Here is a 20963-nt window from a genome sequence, read left to right as displayed (position 1 = left end):
GGAGGATTTTACCAGGAGCCGACTTATCCGCAGAGGTCTCTTCCTCTCCAAAACAAATGGACCAGGTGATTTGAACCTGGTAAAAACACTAAATAAAGTAGTTTCATGTTAAAAATCAATGTTTTTCAAACGTGGTGTGTAGGGTTTGCTAACTACGTTGGCTGAAGCGAAAACAAGAATGGGCCTATCGCAAGCCAATATTTAGTTTGTCCACTCTGGGCTGCTGTAGAAACATGGTGGTGTAACTCTGTGAATTAAGCCCCACTTCCTGTACAGATATAAATGGCTCATTCTGAGATGTCAAAAACGCAACAGTTCTTATTTTCAGGTGATTGTGCACCAAAGAAAACATACTCACACCATATTCAATTTCTGCTAATAGCCTCCTAAATTGTTCACACTGGACCTTTTCATTGATGACCATTTATATTATGAAATGTCTCAATTTCTAAATGTAGCGTACACTGATTTTTCTTTTTTTGTTTTAGGTAGGTCTTTAAGTGGCTAAAAAACATTTTGCTGTGGCTCCCATCCACAGCAGTGCTTAGCTCCAGTGTTGGTAGATGTGGTTCATCAGACACTAGCAAAGTTGAAATTTAGCACAATTTATTAAGTATTTGAAACATTGTCCCAAAAAACATTCTGTGCATTAACAGCCCTGTGAAGCCTTTTAATCATCACATTTATCATCTTCAACAACCATGTCCGATTTTTAAATGCCACTGAAGTATGAGACACTTTGCGCCGTGCGGTATGAATATGAACATGACGGCAACTCAGTCAAAAGTTAACCACTAAAATAACATCTGAAATAAAAAAAACTGCCTCTGAAATGTGGGGCACATTGAACCTTGCAGATTATCTGACAGAAATGATTCAGCAATTCACATTAAAGTTAATAAAACAACATGTAAATTATAATTAAATTTCAGCTGAAATGAGAGGCATGTTGCTCCGTGCAGTATGAATGTAAACCTGCACATTATCTGACAACAACTCAAAGTTAACAAATATAACATCTCAAAAAGATTAAGAGCGGCTGAATTAATTTTCTAGATCAAAGTTAGTGGCTTAGTGAGAGGACATCTCTCCAATTTAAAACGGTCTACTGGAGCATAACCACGGGGAGGGGGACTGCTGTCTGACGGCTCTGTAGCACCCACTAGTGGCAGGTGGCTGCATGACAGTTAAGCCGCCTTGTACGCATTCTCAGAACCCGTCGGCTGTGTTCGGCGTCTGACTTCCGGCAGACGGCGAATACAGCCGATGGGGGCAGACCCCCGATTTTTTTGGCATTCCAGTTTGATTTGGGCCGAGGAGGCGAATTTCCGTTTCCGACTTCCGTTTATATATAAGTAAATATGCTGAAACATTGCGATAGATTCAGAGTTTGCAGCGACGCCAATTATGTTCCGCCTCGTTAGTTCACCGCACAGACCGTTTAACCTGGCAACAACTACAGCCGGCTCAAACGTGATTGGTCAATAACACACGGGCTACAAACAGTCTAGCACCGGAAACCAGGGCTCTTTTGCTCTTCTTCCCGAGGCAAGATCTCCGGGGTTTGCCTACAGACTCTACAGTCACTGAATGTAGAGTCTGTATATAGAGACTACCTTGTACGTAAATGAATACTGATTGGTTTAACCGACTAATATTTCTGGTGCCGACTAGCAAGGGGGCGGACGTTTAATCATTTAGACGTCTAATCGTGTGCATTCCTAATCTTTAAACTTAACAGTTACGGCTGAAAATCACAAAAAAGAAGTAAACAAGTTTGCCAAGTCCACATATCTCTGCAATTTAAATTTAATCGCCAGTTTTCTGGATTATAAGCATGATAGTGATTCAGCCTAAAAAACAAGGTAGCAAAGGGCAGAAAAGGCACAAATTAGTGCCAAAAATTTACCAGAATGCAGGAAATAAAGTGTTTGATGCTGAAAGTTTTCTGATGGAGGACCCGTAATCCTCTCATTTCATGTCGCCCCTCCAGTGTTGAAACAAAACCTGCGCCCTTGTAAAAATGCATGAACATGTGTATGTGAGTGCAACTTCTTCCCAGTTTCCTAAACTTTAAATGCAGAGGACATGACCTCGGTGTCTTCAGTGGTAGCTGAATCCAGTGTTGGATCCTCCTGCTGCTGATCTGTGGTTTGCATTTTTGTTGTAGCAACCCATTAAGACCATAAAACCATAAAATGACTCTGAATGAAAGTTACAGAAACACTAGTTAGTTTGAAGATGTTTTTTCAAGGTGAAAAGTTGCCTCCCGCCAAAGAAGCCACTGTCACTTTCTCAGCCAGAGTTGCCATCTGTTAAACCTCCTTCACCTTGTCATTATCATTCGGGTGCCAGCAGCTGATTCATGCTGCATCGCTGGTCTGCAGCATTGCAGCACTTTGAAGTGTTTTTTTTTTTTTTTTTTTACCCCAAGCATGAGATTTGCCAAGATTTAAGCTCAGCACAGTGCCTGCGTCTTTTCCTTGAATTGTTAATTTGCTTAACGGCAGTCTTGTTCTGGATAGTATGGAGGTTTCACTGGGCTTGACATGAGCAGCAGTCCAACACTAATGTCCTGCGCGTTTTACGAAAGTGACTCGTATCTTGATGCAAACTGAGCTGAACTTCTGCTGTGGCCTCTCTGCCCCACCACCCCAGCCTGGTGTTGCTGAATCAGGGCTGGCTGCTGGATGCTTTCCAGGCCTGGAGAGGGGAAGGGAGGAGCTGGCTGTGCAAATCGCTCCGTCCTCAACATCTGATCAGTCAGCTGCTTCTGCTAACAGCGAGTCTCTGCATGCACTGTGTCTTCAGTGTGTGTTTGTGTGCAGGAAAACATCAGAGGATACATCAGTCGGTGTGTACGGTTAAAGCAGTGATTTAGATCCAGTTTTCTGATCTCTTATTGAGCATCCTCAAGTCTGAAGTTCTTTTTAAATCAAGTCTGCTGAGTCATTCGCTCCCATCTCCCTTGCTGCCTCCCACCATGCCGCTGTAGCTCTGCCCCTCACCTCCCTCCCTCCCCCCCTGCCTCTGTCAGCTCACTCAGGAAACAAGGCTAGACAGAGTAAGCAGCAGCAGCAGCAGTAACGGTGGCGGCCGTCTTCCCACCATCGGAGACGTGCTGTGCCTACCAGAGAGGGGAGTACTCCTATCAACAAGCCAATAGCTCCGACAGGAATTTTTCATTACACAGTTGTTAGGCAAGGAAGCAGGGAGGTGGGGGAAAGCTGATGTCATTAGCAGGGGTGTGCGAGTGCATCAGCAGCCATGTCACATGCTGCTAGGTGGGTCAGTGATGCGGACGGAGATGCATGGCAGTTGCACCGGGCACAGAGGCAGCAGGTTAGCTCCCCCGTCATCCAGGGTAGGGGGAGATGAGGCGATCAGAGAAGTTTGTTTTTCAAATTCTCTTTTACAGGAACAGTTTTGTGTGACGACTTTCTCCCTGCCCCCCTTTTTTTTATGTAACACAGACTGAGACAACTGTTTCTTTTTAGCTGTCTAACACTTCCTCTCTCCTCTCTTTCCCCACATCTCTGAACTGGATCTTGGATCGAGAAGAGTCGGAGCTGGCTGCGGTGGGCAGCAGGAGGATGCTCTTCCCCAACTGTGGTGGCATGCCCGGCTCCCAGGAGATGCCGTCATCCAGGGGCCCACCGGGTGTCACAGACCTGGGCCTGGGCCTCCAGTCTCTCCGGCTGTCCGGCTGGGACAGACCCTGGAGCAGCCAGGAGACGGACACTCACACATCCCCCTCGCATGTTCAGACCAACTCACCCTCCAGTAAGTACTAGATCTGTGTATCTAAATGTATCATAACAGCAAAACCTGCAGCTCTGTCTTGTTTTATACCATGTAAAGTGAGTGTTCGAGTACATTCGCTCTCTCCATGACACCATTTATTTGAACATTACAGCAGATATTGTAGCAGCTGTCAGGTTGTGTCGCCCTCTTTTTTTATTGGAATTTGTGGTTGGTTATTAACAGCAGTCTGTGTGTGGGAACAGGCTGTAGCGTCACTCACTAGGGAGGATGATGTGGCAGTTTTGCTTTGCTGCATCTCCAGCAATCGAGCAGGCACAAAAACAATCCAGTGAAGCTACTTTTCTTTTCCCCAAACCTACAGCACGCAAGATTAGAAGTCATTATCTAAACATGTGAGCACCTGTTGATCAAACTGATGATGCCAGGGTATTATTTTCACACCAGGTGCATATGTTAAGTGAGGATACAAACCAGACTAACAGTCAGTCAGCTGTTTAACATGCATGAACATAGATTATGTAAATGCTGACATTCAGGCTGTCAGACAGCTCTGAGATGAGTGTCTGTCTTCAGAGAGGTATCACACACAATAACGATGCCCCACTTGTCCTGACCCATTTGTAGTGCTATAGTTTTATCGCTGCGTGTCCAAACCGACCCGGCATGACTTCATTTAGAGCTTTCTAAACTGGGCCCGCAACAAAGTGGGACAGAGCTTTGAATGCGGCCTACAGCTGAATAATCCCCCTCAGAGCCTCGTGTTCACGGTTACAGGCCACGCAGTACGTATCTGTGTTTCCAGCTGACTCACTTTGTTATCAAGAGGAAGGAAGCTGCTGGTTAATGCTGAAGGAATGGCTGCTAAGCATCGTCGGACTTTGTTTGGGGAAGGTGTTGAATGAATTAGCTAAAGGGAAAGGCGTGTAGCTTCTGTGACAAGGCTGGGTTTCAGATTAGCTGCAGCCAAGTTACAAAACAACAAAAGTAAAATTAAAAATGCTTCAAGCATCAACTCAGTTTGGGTTGATGTTGGCAGCCAGCTTGCACATCAAGTATCCTCTCCTACATGCAAATTTGGGAAACTTGACTTGGCGTTTGCTGCCTTTCACTTTTCTCTAATCAATGTGGTGCTCAAGATTCAGCACACGAGCCCAATTCTCTTTGCTCTGCTCTTTGTGGGAGCCTGTTTTGCAACTGGAGGAGCAAAGAAAGATACACATTTAAGAAACTTGAATTTACAATGCTCGCAGCCTTCTGACAAATTAGTATGACTCTGTTGATTCAGCACACACATCCTGTCTTCAGTCTGCTCATACACTTTCAAAACGGACGACGTCAAACAAGCTAAAAGCGCTGACACGCCAAGCTGATGGTCGGCCGTCGGTCAGTGTTGGTTAGCATCCCTAGCCCTCGTTGGTGTGATGTATCCCAGACAGTTGGCCCTCTATGGTGATATTCAGCTTCTTTTCTGCTGATTTATCATGTTGAATCGGTGATGGCAGAGCCCGTCGGTGAATTAAATGATTGTAGGGCTGGCCGATATGGACAAAAATTCATATCTCTGTATCTATCCTATTTACAGGCTGACTGGCGATTTTAAAAGATATATATCTCAGTATTTTCTACAAAATGAACTACATGTTTTCAGCTGCAAGTCAAAGCCTCATTTAGGATGTCACGAGCACTTTTATTAAACAGGTTGTGATCAAAATGCAAAGACGGATTTTATTCAACTGTTTGAAAATATACAGCTGCACAACATGTAAATGCAAAATTATATAAAATAGCAGGACTGTTAACGTTTTTGCACGCAGCACTGGAGCTACAGAGGTTTAAAGGTTTGCAGCACAGGACACTAAACTATAACTTGAGTATAAAAGTATCAAGTAGGTCCAAATCCATTGTAGTTTTACACAATTATACATCTTTTGTGTATGGAGTCCATCTTTTGGCCTTTCAAATGAATCTAGTGCTGGAGAATGATTTACTTATTTTCATTTATTTGGGCTATCGATCTTATTTATGCACAGAGCATCAACAGAGGCTGAGGGAGGGAAGGAGCAAGAGACAGTTTGTCTGTGTTATATATGTCTTGTATATGAAACGTCTGTGTTATCATTCCATTTTTATTAAACCCATCCGTCGCCTGCATGAAGGCGCTGTCTCAGTTTCATAAAATAGACTACAACTACCAAGAACAGCGACGTGCTGTGATCCACCTCACACACAAACTAGCTGCTCAGCGCTGGATTGCATATGTGCTGTGGTAAATTTATTTCAGACTCATTCATTGTAGCTTGTGTGACATATCAACCGATGTCGCACTGTAGACTAATTAACAGACAGATTAAACAGAGGAGCAGCCCTGTGTCTTAGTGTTGATGGAGAACTTGAGTGACTGAGTGGGGCGGAGCTGTGCAGAAAGTGTGAACTTGACCGTATATATCGATATAAATTTAGACCACACTGTTTATATCTTGCTTGAAAATATATCAATATATCGCACATAGTAGTTATGTCGCCCAGCCCTATCTGATTGGCAATTTAGCTCAGCACATGAGAAACTAAAGTGAGGAATGTAAACAAAGAACAAAAGTCAAGAGGGAGAGACCGAAACAAACTTATTATATAAAGTAAGATTTTTTTACTTTAGCCATTTAGCTCTTTTGCAGAAATGTTTTCTCGTGATTTTTGGTGGTGTTCACTCTCGCATGGTAAATATCCTTTGTGCTTTCAACATTGGACTGTGTTGTTAATCTGCTAACTGGCTAACTAGCATCAAGACAGTCCTCTGGTTTCCCTTTTTTAAATGACATACGAAACTGCTGCCGTCTGTTGGTGTGGAGTTATTTCCTCTCACGCAGGCGCAGAGTGTACGTGCTAGTTGGCTGTCATTTGTAGTCTTTGTGGTGTGTTCATGTGCAACTTTTGCCAGAGACACAGGCGACGTGAAGCAACACACCAGGCGGCTTTGTTGCTGCCAGTGTGGTGTCTGGGTCTGAGTGATATCACTACGTCTACCTGCTCAGATCACTCTGAGATGGCCGAGTCTTCTCAGTAAGACTGTAAATGGTGTATGTGTCATTCCTCTCCAGTGCTAGGTATGCTGAACAGCCCCTTCAGTAGCATCCTTGGAAAGCCCCCAGGCTACCTGCCCCCTGAGTCATTGAGCATGACTGCTGACTTCCTGGAGAAGTTCCCCAGCATGGCGCGCATGGCAAACCGTCTGGACTCCAGCTCCTTTTTGGACTCTCGCTCCAGCAGTCCCGAAGACTCGGAGACCAGCGGATTCAGCTCCGGCTCAGACCACCTCTGTGACATGCTGGTAAGGTTCATAATACCTATTCTGTAACTCCTATTCATGTCCTGGGACTTTTGATGGGTGAGTCAGGTGGGGAACGTTTGTTTCAAATGTCACTGGGCTTTACTTTAACAACCACATACTGAAGATAAGTGGGCAGTCGGATCACAATATCAGGGTGTATTCAGGTATCTCCCTGCTCATCTCTTAGCTCAAATTCATCAGATGACATGTTGTGTTTGCATCTGCTGCTAGCTCACCTAGCATCACTGAGCCAGCCAATGTTACAGCTCAGCCAAGGAGGAGGCCATTAATGTTTACATCTCACACTGTCAGGCACACGATCCTCATCCTCGTGTACCAGCTCAGTGGCCTAATGGTAGAGTGTCCGCCCTGAGACTGGGAGGTTCATACTGTTTCAAAGACTATAAAAATGGAACCCATTGCCTCTGTGCTTGGCACTCAGCATCAGGGGTTGTAACTGGGGGGTTAGATCACCACATGATTCCCAAGTGCTGCTGCTCACCGCTCCCCTCAGGGGATGAGTCAAATGTGGAGAACAAATTTCACACTCTCAGGTGTGTGACAATCAGTGGAACTTTACACTTTAAACTTTAGATACATGCTTCCTTCTGCGTGGTGATATGGTTGGCGGTGTGGTTACATGAAACTGCTCAAAACAAGGTCTGTGGATTATGTTGAGTGACTGGCGCATGATTTCTGGAAAGAGACATTGCTGCTGAGATTTTCAAATTGAGCATAGCGTTAGTTCAGGCAGGACACAATGTCAAGCTCAGCTCACATCCAAGCTACATCAACAAACAGCCCAATCAACTGATGGAGTCAGCTGATTGATCACATGATTCCTTTCTATGCAACCAATTTGCAGATCTCATTCAGGGCGCCCTATTTAAACTGCTCTGGCCTGCCTACTGTTACTGCTTCCTCTCAAGCCGCTTTGCAACCTGCCTCCACCCCAGCTTCTCTTTTTCATGCTGTGTCTGACTTATTAATGTCATTTTTGTTTGACACTGATTCTGCTCTGCCGCTCTCCCAGGAGTCTTTGCTGCTGCTCTTCCTGCCTTAGACTTTCCTCATAGGCGAGTGGAAGGATGGAGAGACCCCAGAACAGAACCATACCGCCAAATATAATACTAGTTTTGACCAAAGTGGACCTGACTTAAATGTTTTGGGGTTTTTTTGGCGTTTTGAGCACCGTAAGCACCACAAGTGCCATCTCCAATGTTAGTGCCATTATATTAGAGAGAAGGCAGACATCTCTACGGCTCATATCTAGATTGATAAATGGCACTGCAGGTAAGAGGACAAACATGTATTTTTGATTTTGGGGGGAACTGTTCTTAAGGAAACACAAAACTCAGGGTAGACTTGGACCCTACAGGCAGATGCTGGGATGGAAGTGGGTCTTATAAAATGGCAGCAGTGGAGGCTGCATCAGTGTCGGCAAGTGTCAGCGTAGCTTTTAGGTGAAGTGTAGCAGCAGGCCTGCAGCAAAAAATGTACAGCGTCAGTACACCTTCATATTTGTATAAGTGTGTTTAACATATGTTGCAATTAGATGAGGAGTGAGAGCAACAGCAGGCTGAAACCGGCTGCATGAGGTAGCTCTCAGGCTTCACTTCATTAGAGGAAAAAACTATTTCTAATGTCAAAAAAACTCAGAAGCAGTTTGTAAAGTGACAGGACTCTGAACTGATGATCAGTACATTTATTGAGCTCTCCTTGTAAGCCATTGTAGTACAGACTGTGCTACTCCCTCAGTGTTTTAAATCTGGCCTTTGTTTGTGCTGGATGTGCTTGTATGATTGGGCACAAAGATGCGTACTGTATAGAGTTTTAATCACATTTACAAGTCTGCTCATGTCTCCAGTGAGGTACCATTTGTCTGGACATGTCTTTCTCTCCAGTCAACACTGCGGATTTCCCCTCCCTTGCCGTATCTCGCATCAAACATGCAGAAGGATCTACTGCGCCTGGGCTCCCGTCTGGACCCCCAGGACTCCAGCTCTCCTCTGACACCGCCATCCAGTGCCAGCCCCGCCTCAGCCATCTCTCGCCGCTGGCGCACCGGCTCCTCCTGGCCTGGTGCAGATATGCTGGAGCAGCCGGATGATACGTTCAGTATCGAGAGAGAGGCCCGCCTACACAGACAGGCTGCAGGTAAATCTGACTTATCACGGTTCTGCCCTTTTTAAATGTCTTGAGTTGTATACATGGTAGATGTGGTGGCTTTGTGGATTGAAGTGACATCTGAATTTTGTCTTTGTGGACTCGTCAGCTGTGAATGAGGCCACGTTCACCTGGAGCGGTCAGCTGCCTCCCAGAAACAACAAGGATCCTCTGTACTCCTGCAAGGTCTTTCTTGGTGGCGTGCCCTGGGACATCACTGAAGGTAAATACTTAATAAATTGTGCTAGATTTTGACGGTTTTCTGGGTGTTTTCCTCTTTTCGACAGGAAAATTAGTCGCCAGAAACATCCCTAGTCTGAGCTGGGCTTTAGTGTTGGAGATGGCCACCCAACCTTTTCATAGAAAATGCAGTGATGAGTAATGGGTTACTGGTACCACTGGGCGGAGTGATAAACTGAATCGACTGGTTTGAGAGTGTAGGCAGAAGCATGTCAATACTATGAGCATCCAGAGTGGTAATACGCGATTCCAACCACTGAAAAGTTCCCATTAAAGAAAGTGTAGCATTTGTTTTTCCCATGCTCACCCTTGAAAACCCGAGCAGTCATTGTATTAAAAAATATTTAGCATTTTAAGCTGTGTCCCTGTTAACGTCCCATAACTATACCCGTTATAACTACAGAGATTTGCCACTTACTGGAAACAATACTTCTTGAAATACTTGTCACACTGGTTAATTTTGTCTCTTTCTGTCAGCTGGCCTGATTAACACCTTCAGTGGCTACGGCCCTCTGACCGTGGAGTGGCCTGGTAAGGATGGAAAGCACCCTCGCTGTCCTCCCAAAGGTAATGTGGCAAAAGGTAACGACAAGCTGGTAGGCTATTTATTTTTTCTTCGTGGTTTCAGGGTGGCACTGTGGTGAGCACATGGCATGCTGGTGAGTCTGAGTGTTGGTCTCCAGAGCAGCTTTGGATGGTGATACTGGGGCTTAAATGTAGCATGAAACATGGTGGTAGACGTAGAAACTGAACAAGAGAAATGCTTCACACTGCATTAAACCTGCAGTAGTCCGTTTAAACACTTACAATGTAGGGTTTCTGTGATTTTTGGACGTATTGATTCAGCCTGCTGGTAATTTTTTAAGCTGTTAGACTGAGCAAATATTCAGTCAAGTGTCTGTCAGTGTTTGAAGGTCTACTTGTGACTGCTGTTCATTTTTCGTAATGCAGCTTTCACGGCAGATGTCCTCATTATTCAAGACATTTCCTCTTACTACACACAATTCTCACACCTCTTGCATCATTCAGACAGCAATGATCAGTCTCAGGCTGCAGCTTCGTCATCAGTAATTTGTTGAAGACATGTTTGTTTGATTAGAAAAAGACAAAGCTGTTAAGTGATAATAATTTATTTTGTTGAATACTTTTTTAAAACCCATGATTGTTAGGCTTTTTAAAGCAGACACATTTAGGGCCCTTTCACACGTACCTCGTTTGGTCTGAACCTTTGGACTGTCAGTTTGATCTGAACCAAAATTATATCTGAAGCCTCCCCAGGACCACCGTGCAGACCAAACAGCTGAACCTTGGTCTGACTAAAAGAGGTGGTCTGTGTGGATCTACCTGAACCGTGGTTCGTTTGGTGTTAAGACATGTTTTACACGATTTGGATTTTGAGATCACTTGCATTGCTGGCTATCTTCAAGTGATGAAGAGGGGTGTGGGTGGGCGACAAAGCGTGACCGTGACTTCGCTCAGAGCAGACGGGTGTTTTGGCAGAAATTGTATATATAATTGTATAATAATAGTGAATGTACAGTCAGTGTTGGGATGTAACTAGTTAGATGTCATGGCATTAGGCGTGTGCCATATTATCTTGCTCATAATAATATAATTTTTAATATGAAAATTCATATTGTGATCCTCATGCTAATTCGACTTGTTGACATATTGACGTCATACTGTTACCCACGGCAACGACAAACATGGCTGAAAGCAAAATTACTACCAACACCGCGGTGGTTCCAAAAAGAGGAGCAGCTTCAGTAGTGTGGAATAAACTGTGGCGTCCTGAATGTTTTATGAGCAGCCCCGGACTTCTCAGACTCTTTTAGTGACTTAACGCTCAGAGGGAACTCGTTCAGCGGCTCCTCTGGCAGCAGCACAGCGTCTCTCCCTCTCCTCTCTCACCGTGCGCACACGGGAGTCGGTGTCATCAAGTGATTTTGTCATAAACCTTTGGTAAGGTAAACCTACGTGACGCTCACAGCTCAAAAAAAAAAAAAATCTACATGTGAATGTGCGACAGTTGTGGTATCATAACAGCCTGTCACAGGTTACAGCGTGATGATTAGAGGAGAAATGAGAGCATAAAGGTCCAGGTGGAAATATTTTCAGTAAAAAGCTCATATGGAGAATATAAAATATGTTCTGTAGCTTTGCCATGCAGGAAAGCTTTCTCTTGGCATATTTCTGGACAACACGGGTCAGAAAAGCTGTTGGGACAAATTTGAGTGCGACAGTAAGTGTAGGATGGTTTACAAGGAGCTGTCTCTACATCCAGACAGACTCCATCCGTTTGGACATTTGCGCTCAAATTTTGAGCGCTGTTTTTGGTTGTTTGTCTTGTTTGAATTTGCACATCTCTGCTCCCAGCAGGAACAGCAGTGGATATCAGGTGATTAGACTGTGTGCTCCACCTCCTGTCAGCACATGAAGCGCTGCCCTTTTCCCTACTCTGCTCCCTGCTGGACTGTTGCAGAGTGTAATCTTCGTCTCTGCTTTCTCACAGCAGCATGTTTTATTGCTCCCAGCGTTCATCCCCTCACAGAGAACCAAAGTTATTCTGTGTGTATATATAGAGTTCTATGATGCACTGTTACACAGTGGATGTAACATTTGTTTCATCTCCTAAAGTTGGAACAAACACACAGACATGGGGGAGGTCTTTTCAGCTTTATTGTCCTGTTTAAAACATTTGTGAGACAAGTAATCAAATGTAATAAGTTACATTCCCTTCAAGTAATTAAAGTTACATCACTTATTAATTTTTTTAACAGGGTAACTAGTAATCTGTTACCTTTTACATCTCAAGAATTTTCAGTCTCTTCCTGTGTGTCAGTCGCACACGGGAAGAGACTGAAACGACTTTAAAGAGTCAGTAGGGAAAACTCAAATTTCGACACTTTTCCAATTCCTTTGTGGGAGGATTGAACAGCCTGTCTACAAACTAGTCAGTCAGTACGTTTACATGGACAGTTTAATTCCACTTTTAATCGGAATGAAAGGCCATTCCGATTAAAAGTGGTCATGTAAACGGTCATTCCGATTGAAAATTAAATCCGATTAAAGGGGGTGGTTTATTCCGTTTGTTATTCCGAATGAAAGAATTTTGTGTGCATGTATACACTCATTCCTCTTTAAATTCATTCCGGTCTTTCTGCACAGCACGGTCTTCTGCCTCCCTTCTCCTGCTCAACAGATGAAGTATTAGCAGAGCAAGGGTGTTGTCGTACTGCTGCTTCAAGAATATAAGCAAAACACGCCCGAAAAACGCACTAAGAACGGTGTCGTCAAGCATCTTGTTATCCAGAGCGAGGACTATACAGTGTTTTCTTCCGGTAAACGTAAACGCCTAACATCCGTCCTGCCCCCTGTCCAATCACAAACCTTCCCTGCCCCAAACCTTGCGCAGACCTGAATAAAGGCGATTGAACTGATCTCCCATGTAAACCCTCATTCGGAATTAATATTTCCCATGTAAACTACCTGGAAAGACTTTAATTCCGAATGATTTCATTCAGATTTATTTCATTCCGAATGAGAAGCCATCATGTAACTGTAGCCAGTGTCAAGTATAGAGAAACGCGGCTCATGAATGTGACGACGTCAGGACATGGATGTATCGTGTGTAGTTCTTTAGTGTGCTCGCGTAATTGAAATGTGAAACCAAAACTAATTCGGTCAAATCTGTACGATGTAGGACCGCCCCTAAAAGTCAGACGAGTCAAATGATCATTCGGAGACCCTTCAGTCAACTGAGATTCTTCAAGTTGAGCAGTCTCTTTTGAAATTCAGTTAGTGTACTTATGGGGACTTTCTGTCCCCAGATTTAGCTGCAGAGTGAGTGCTCCTCACTTTGATGCTGCTCTCCACTACAGGCAGCTGCAGACCCAAGTTGAGTCGGAGTGAGACGAAGGCAGCTTCCTGGAGGAAGAGAGGCTTTATAATGTTATCTCCTGCCTTCTACCTAGAAGTGGTGGATTTACAGCTCACAGCAACTTAATATGATACAGACCAAATCCGATTTGACTGACGTAATTCTGAGTCGTGTGCAGCCCTAATACAACGTAACAAAAATATGAACCTTGGTTCAGACTTTCAGATGTGAAAAGGCCCTCGATGTTTTTTTTTTTTGTACTTGGTATAGTCGCTGCCTGAACATTGTTAAGGTCGTCATGCTGGAGTCTAAATTCTCACCATAATACTGTGAAGGCCATGTTATTATATGTACTAAAGTATTCTGGATGTTTCTAGGTTATGTTTACTTGGTGTTTGAGAACGAGAAGTCTGTGCGGGCGTTGCTCCACGCCTGCTCCCAGGATCCGTTCCACCCAGAGGACAACCGAGAGTACTACTTCAAGATGTCCAGTCGCAGGATGAGATGCAAGGATGTGAGTAGAAAATAAACATGCAGGGCACAGTTATGCAAAAACTACATACTGTGTTGGAACTGGCCAAAATGTGAACTGTGGCAGCTGAGAATAAAGCTGTCAGGACTGAAAGCTGATCAGATTTGTAATCTTGGTTCATTATTCTCTGATCACATCAGAGCTCAAACTGATGCGACAGAAAACTAATTGGCATAATTCATAATCCATTAATTGTTTTTCATTTATCAAACAAATGCCAAACATTCTCCGCAGCATGTCGTTTGAGCCTTTGCTGCTTTTCTGCTTGGTCACTGTAAATTGAATACTTAAGTGCATCATGTTCTGCAGCCCACAGTCCAAACTTTTTGATTTAATAGTGGGGAAAAATGTCAATAGGTTAATTAGTTGTCACCATGGATCAGATGCTTTCTTACTTTAAAACTGGCAACGTTGTGATTTATTTTACCGTGGCGAAGTTTTGTACAAGTCATCTGACTGCTGACTCGTCTCTTTTTTTGGTTTATAGGTGCAGGTGATCCCCTGGGTGATCTCCGACAGTAACTACGTGCGCTGCCCCGCTCAGCGCTTGGACCCCAGTAAGACGGTGTTTGTTGGTGCGCTGCATGGCATGCTGAACGCTGAGGCACTGGCCAGCATCATGAACGACCTGTTCGGAGGCGTCATGTATGCTGGCATCGACACGGACAAGCACAAGTACCCCATAGGTGAGAGCGCATGTGTTGAGTCAGATGTGATGTCCAGCTTTTCACTCTTAAAGTGAAACATGCTAAAGGTAAAATTCTGCTCCTGTATGTGCATGTAGTTTGCAGAGATACATGTAGAGTTTGAATAAGTGTAGATTGTTGTTGGTCACCTGTGTCTTTAGGAACTTCTTTTTGTGTTCAAGATTTACCTTTTAATCACAAAGCTTTTTGAAAATGATGGTGCATGAATGAAACCTGCTTTCAGAAGCAAACACAGACTGAGTCACATTTGTAACGATAAACTCGGTCAATTTCAGTGGAGTTGCCATGACCAGTGTATTCACTTTGACATGAGGGTTAGAGCCATGCATCAGTTGCAAATTATAAGTGCTGGGCACTGAGGAAACGAAGCGAAGGAAGCTATCAAATGTCTGTTTTTATACGAAGTTGCTGTGAAGAATGTTTTTTGCCAAACAGTCGGATATAAACTGAATTCTGTGCCTTTTCCTGTTCAGGCTCTGGACGTGTCACTTTTAACAATCAGCGCAGTTATCTGAAGGCTGTGTGCGCAGCATTTGTGGAGATCAAAACCCCCAAGTTTACAAAGAAGGTAAGAACAGTGTTTCCCACAGAGTTTGAGTGTGTGTGTGTGTGTGTGTGTGTGTGTGTGTGTGTGTGTGTGTGTGTGTGTGGTGGAAGCTGATGATGGGTGGGATGACAGCGACCTCCACTATCCCCCCTTTTTTACTTTTAAATTCCCAAGTGTCCCTTTGAATTTATTAACTTGACACAGAATGATAGAGGTTTTTATGGGTCCGTGAACACAGTGCAGGTGGAGCTCTTGATGAGTTTTGCGGTGGCAAATGTTTTAATTCAATTGTAAATGAAACTGTACCGAAAGTGACCGCGACCTGCAAGACAGTAAAATGTCAACAGCGGGGGATGTAAACTATACTCTGTAATATTATAAGGGAAAATATAGAAACATTAAATACTACTGAAAATTCACCGCTGGCTGAGACTTGAATGATCGATTGAGCAGCAGAAAATTAAATTTTATGTTTACTTTGCAATATTTAGCATTCCGAAATTGGCCACTCTGTGTCATGGGTACTTTTGGTACATCGGGTATATTGAGATTGTAATTCTTATGTCCTGCTTTTACTCAAGTACAATTTTGAAGGCATGGCCTGTACCTGTAACAGTATTTCTGCACTGTGGTAATGCAGCTTCTACTGAAGTAAAAGATAATAGTATCACTATAACCACTGATTGATCATTATTTGCTGCTGCTGCTGGTGTGGACAGTGACTGCCTTGGAGTGACTCTTTTAATTGAAATAATAAAACAGGAGTGATAATCAGATATAAAAATATTCCTGTGAAAACCTTGTGCAGCACAAATGCTTTAAAACCTGCAGTATTTTTTATTACTTTGAAAGTCACTGGTGCTTCATCAGCAAGTTCTCAGTTACAGTATTAGAAGCTTTTTTTAACTGTGCTTTCACACCTCTCTCACTGTGACTGCTGTGAAATGACTTTCATGGCTTTGCCTTTTCCCCTCAGGTCCAGATTGACCCGTACCTGGAAGACTCCATGTGTCAAGTTTGCCTTCGCCAACCTGGGCCTTTCTTCTGCAGAGACCAGGTCAGTGCAAAGTTTGTGCTTCAACAAAATCTTCTCGTGCTAGTAGCAGCGCTCGGTGATAGTTATGGCCAGTCTTTTCTTACATCCAGGTAGAGCACTGTCAATCCCACAGCTGAGTAGCCTAACTAAATATAGGTACTGTCATGCTACCTGCAGATGCCATGGTCAAAACACTGTATGCCTCCCTTGGTATTATTTCCCAGTGTAGGTTACTGACACCTAGTGTACAGAAAGTGTATTACACCAAAAATAAACAGACAAATTAAAAATGGATCTTACAGTAATTGTATTATTCATTTATTTAATTCCAAGCTCTCAGTTAACAGACTTTGACCCACTGTACATTTCTGTAGTTTTCTTGTGCAGTGAGGAATTATCAGACACTACAGCGCATTTTGGGTTTTACCTCAGAATAGAGTGGATTACATTTTGTTTATGGTCTTTGGAAATGTTTACAACCTGGTGAACCTGTCAGCCCTCAGTGTAGCCACATCACTGTTTCCATATTTTGGTAACTAACTTTGTTAAAGGGAAACTTAAGTATTTTTCAACCTGGACCCTACTTCCCCATGATGTTGTGTGTAAGTGGCTAATGGCAAAAACTTGGTCAAGTATTGAGAGCGCTCCAGCCACAGTGGTTACAGGTAATTGTGCACTGTTTGTATGTCCACTAAATGTGCTCATCTTTGCCACTGACAGGCTCACATTATTATTTTAAGTGCCTGGCAGTTACGTAAAGGACCCCACAGAGAAATGAAACGTTGTTCCTTAACTGTTGCTGGTAGGGCCGTAACGGTACGTGTATTTGTGTTGAACCATTCGATACGCGACTTCCGGTTCGGCACGACCCTGTACTGAATTATTGGGTGCAGGACATTATTTTATTTTTTGAAGACCTGAAGACCCACCCGCAAACCTTAAGTCCTCCGTTTGGGAACACTTTGGTTTCAGGGTAAAATACGAAGATGGAAATAAACAAGTTGACAAGACAAAAGCAGTGTGCTGACACTGCAGAACAGCGGTCGGGTATGTACTTGGAAACACGTCTAACATGCTAACGCATCTAAAGCGACACCACCTGAGTTTGAACGTTAACCGGCACGACTAGAAAAAGTAATCTGGTGCAAACTACGATATCGTCGTCGTTTAAAAAAGAGCGTTTCCCTGACCATCGCGCTAAAGAAATAATCAACGCCATTGGAGTTGAGTAAAATTGTTTAAGCTGCACTTTAGATATAAGCATGTTTTGTTTACTGCACTTTAACAAAGTGGGAAAGCTAAGTAAGTTCCTAGTAAAACTGAATCTGAGCAGGCTTTAAAGCTGACCAGCTGCACTATACTTTTTATTTTATTTGAGTAAAATTGTTTAAGCAGAAATTTATATTTATATTTTTCGTTAAAAAAACAGCAGGATTTTATATTTCACTTTTATATTTCTATTTTCATTCATTGTGAAAAAGCAGGATTTTATATATATTTGTTTCATTCAAAAATTGTGTAAAAAGAGTTAACTGCTGTGGTGGTATGTTTTAATAAGGTTACCAATAAGTAAAAGATATTTAATAGTTGTCTATTTTTTTCATTGCTGTACCCCAAAAAAAAAACGAACCGTGACTTGTGTACCGTTACACCCCTGGTTGCTGGTGTGTTTATCGTGACCAAGTCTTGCTCAAGGAAAAGTCTTGTCCTAAAATCTAACGAGGTGAGAGTTGGAATGTCAGGAAGATTTTGTTGAAGTACAGAAAGTGTAGCATAGTGTTGTCTAAAAGATTTTCAATGTCATGGATGAATATTGAGCTGAGATTTCAGAACATTTCTCCTTTAGTGAGGTCACAATAACAGACTGTTGTCAGACACTTAGAATAACAGTCTGAGCCTGTCAGTGGCAAAAATGAGCCCTTTCAATAGATGTAAATTGATGGTGCACTATCGCCTGTAGGAATAACGTGCAAGTGTCTGTTTTCACCGCTGTGTCTGCAGCGCTCTCAGTACTGGACAAATTTAAAAAATTGTGTCCTTTAGTCACTTGGACACAAACATGAGAAAATAGGGACCAGATTTACTGAAGTTTCTAAGTAAATTGTTACAACTGGTGGCAACAATGGCTGATGCTACAAAACAAGACCAAACCAGAATTATCCTTTACATTTTTATTTTGAGCTATGGTGCATTAATTTGAAACCCGAGCAAACTGGCTTGATTTCTTTCAAAAACACGGGAAGAATACAATGAGCAACAAAAGAAGAGAAAAAATTGCAAGAAACTAGTAAAAAGATAAAATTTAAAAACAAGAAAATTAGTTGAAGGGAAAATAAAAAGATTTAAAAAACCAACACGGAAATGACTTGGAAAAAGTGCTTCAATATTATAATAATTCTATACCTTAATTTTACATTTGTAATATAGTTTCCTGACTTTTTTCTTTTTTCCCTAGTTTAAAAAAATGGTTTTCTACTAATTTTTTTTGCAATTTGTGGGTCATTCCTTACCAAGTTGCTCATTGCCTCTTTCCCATGTTTTTAAAGAAATGGCACCACTGTGCTCAGGGTTCAAATGTTTACATACTTGCAAAAGGCGTCTGAAAGCAGCACAAGAAAAGAGATGTCACTCAGGTTTCAGAGGGTTAAATCAGTTTTGAAATGGATCATCCTGAAGTGTCTTTACCAACATCAGGACTGTCATTATGAATTAACCCACAATGCACTTCATCACTGTCTGTCGACACACAGGCCTGCTTCAAGTACTACTGCCGCTCTTGCTGGCACTGGCAGCACTCCATGGACATCTTGAGCAACCACCGGCCCCTCATGCGCAACCAGAAGAACAGGGATTCCAGCTAAAGCAGATGGATCCAAACACTCTGAAGGGCCAGAGGAAGAGCCCCCCTCGACTGGGCGAGGCTGCCCGCCAAGAATAGCACGTGTGCCAGATGTCCCTCGGTATGAGGGCACCGTGGCACTCCACCAGGCACTGGGGATATCACTGTAGAAAATGTTCACTTTTGCACTTGCTACATTTTTGCTGTTGTTCACAGTGACACTATGCACAGTGACCTTGTTGGGAGAGACAAGGGGCCCTTCACACTTATGCATTTTCCCAGACTTGCGGCCAGACAGAGAGACGGGAGTCAGCCTAAGGTTAAGAAGTGGACGAAAATGCCATTTTTTTTCTTTTTGTTTACATGTGTTGCATAGTGAAGAGCAATCACGCGAGTCTCATTGCCGTTCATTGGCAAATGCCATACAGTGCCTTTAAATTTTTATTTTTTTCCCCTCCTCCCTCCCTCCCCTACCCCCAGTTGGCATCTGTTTTTTCCTGTGCAAGCCAACTGGTGTTTCTTACTTTTGGGAGTTGAATGTTGGGCTTCATTTAACCAGTCGCATTTCAGACATTTTTACGCAGTTTTTTACTAATTTGTACACAAACGGTTTTAAGTCATGACATGAAAATTTTGAACAGAATTCTACCAGGCGGCTGTTTATGGGAAAACCCCCCTTTTATTTTTCCTTTTTTCTCATACATTTTTCTGTGGCTATTTTTCTTTTTTTTTTTAATTTGCCCTCCCAAAATTTCAACTGAATGGGCACAAAATGTTGGAAGTACTACTTTAACTTTGTTGGTCCAGTTATATTAAATGTATGTAACAGTACTACTGGATATCCATCAATTCTCAAGCACCTGATGGATCCTGTTGAGTAGAGTGAATGAACCTTTGATTGTACATAGTTTGATTTTTGCACTTTTTAATTTGCACGTGTGGAGAGGTGGCAGTGGTTTTTAATCACTTTTGTACATCAGCAGGGGGACACGCCTACGTTAGAACAGCTGCTTGTTTCCTGTTGAATGTAAGAACTTCCACTTAGCTGATGATAAATTTAATCTATCCAGAGCTTGAGTAGACCCCAGTAAATGATTCCACGCTTTCTTATCCCATTTTGCCTTCCTGTTCCAGTTGGACATAAATGCATAATAAGCTGTGTGCCAAAGACAAAGTGTCTTTTCTTTATCCATTCAGTTTGTCATGCTGAGCTTGTTGTCCCTTTAGCCCAGCTGCTTTTTAGAGTTTTGAAAGTCTACCTCATTGTGGTCTGCCAAGTTTGCTGCTCTTACAGTTGTGGAGTATGTTCAGATTGGGCACAATAAAGGTGTTTAAGCATTACTCGTCATGTCTGGACTCTGATTAGTTGATTTAACTGTTGTATCGTGTATCGGAGTTCTTTAAGAAATCCTGGTCTTAAAGGAATACTTCACCCACAAAGTCATCATCGGTTAGTCATGCTGTGTTCCCTTGAATTTGCAATGAAAACACTGTTTGTTTTTTGACTCCACAGAAAATGGCAAACATTGCTTTATCGACTGGGGACTGTTTAACAACAAACTATATCAAAACTAAGGACTTGTACAACTTCTGCAGTATAATCCAAGTCTTATTTATCCAGCTGTAGGCTCGTCACTTCCCACACACACGTCTCTCTAAACAAACCTATTGGAGACTAGCTTTGAAGGAAGAGTTTTCAGAGGCATCTGAGGAAATTCAAGGTAACACGGCATGACTGACACGAATGGTAATTTTGTGGGTGAACTCCTCCTAAACATAGTCATCACTGAATCACTACATGTTGATGAATTGTGTGGCATTTTGAAGATTCTAACGTTTCAGTCCTGTCTAACAGAGGGCAATTTGTAAACTCATTTACTTGTCTGCTTAATGTGGTTGACAGAAACCATAATCTGCTGCTGAATC

General features: G+C 42.9%; 1 protein-coding gene across 3 annotated transcripts; it reads left to right on the top strand.

Annotated features, from left to right (window-relative positions):
* Nucleotides 1-3060: 3060 nt before the first annotated feature.
* Nucleotides 3061-20361, top strand: cpeb1b (cytoplasmic polyadenylation element binding protein 1b). 3 transcript variants are annotated; one of them, XM_049596238.1, is made up of 11 exons: nt 3061-3342; nt 3562-3783; nt 6861-7090; nt 8995-9247; nt 9366-9479; nt 9974-10078; nt 13754-13890; nt 14396-14594; nt 15089-15183; nt 16139-16219; nt 18949-20361. In XM_049596238.1, the coding sequence occupies exons 1-11, from the start codon at nt 3312-3314 to the stop codon at nt 19057-19059; spliced, it is 1578 nt and encodes a 525-aa protein (XP_049452195.1). In that variant the 5' UTR covers nt 3061-3311; the 3' UTR covers nt 19060-20361. The 3 variants fall into 3 exon arrangements, with proteins under 3 accessions (XP_049452195.1, XP_049452188.1, XP_049452178.1); XM_049596231.1 differs by having other exon boundaries at nt 3061-3364; nt 9974-10063; XM_049596221.1 differs by having other exon boundaries at nt 3061-3364.
* The last annotated feature ends 602 nt before the right edge of the window (nt 20362-20963 follow it).

The sequence above is a fragment of the Epinephelus fuscoguttatus genome, linkage group LG2, assembly GCF_011397635.1.
Source record: "Epinephelus fuscoguttatus linkage group LG2, E.fuscoguttatus.final_Chr_v1".
NCBI classification, from domain to species: domain Eukaryota; kingdom Metazoa; phylum Chordata; class Actinopteri; order Perciformes; family Serranidae; genus Epinephelus; species Epinephelus fuscoguttatus.
This window is presented reverse-complemented; position numbering and strand designations above follow the sequence as displayed.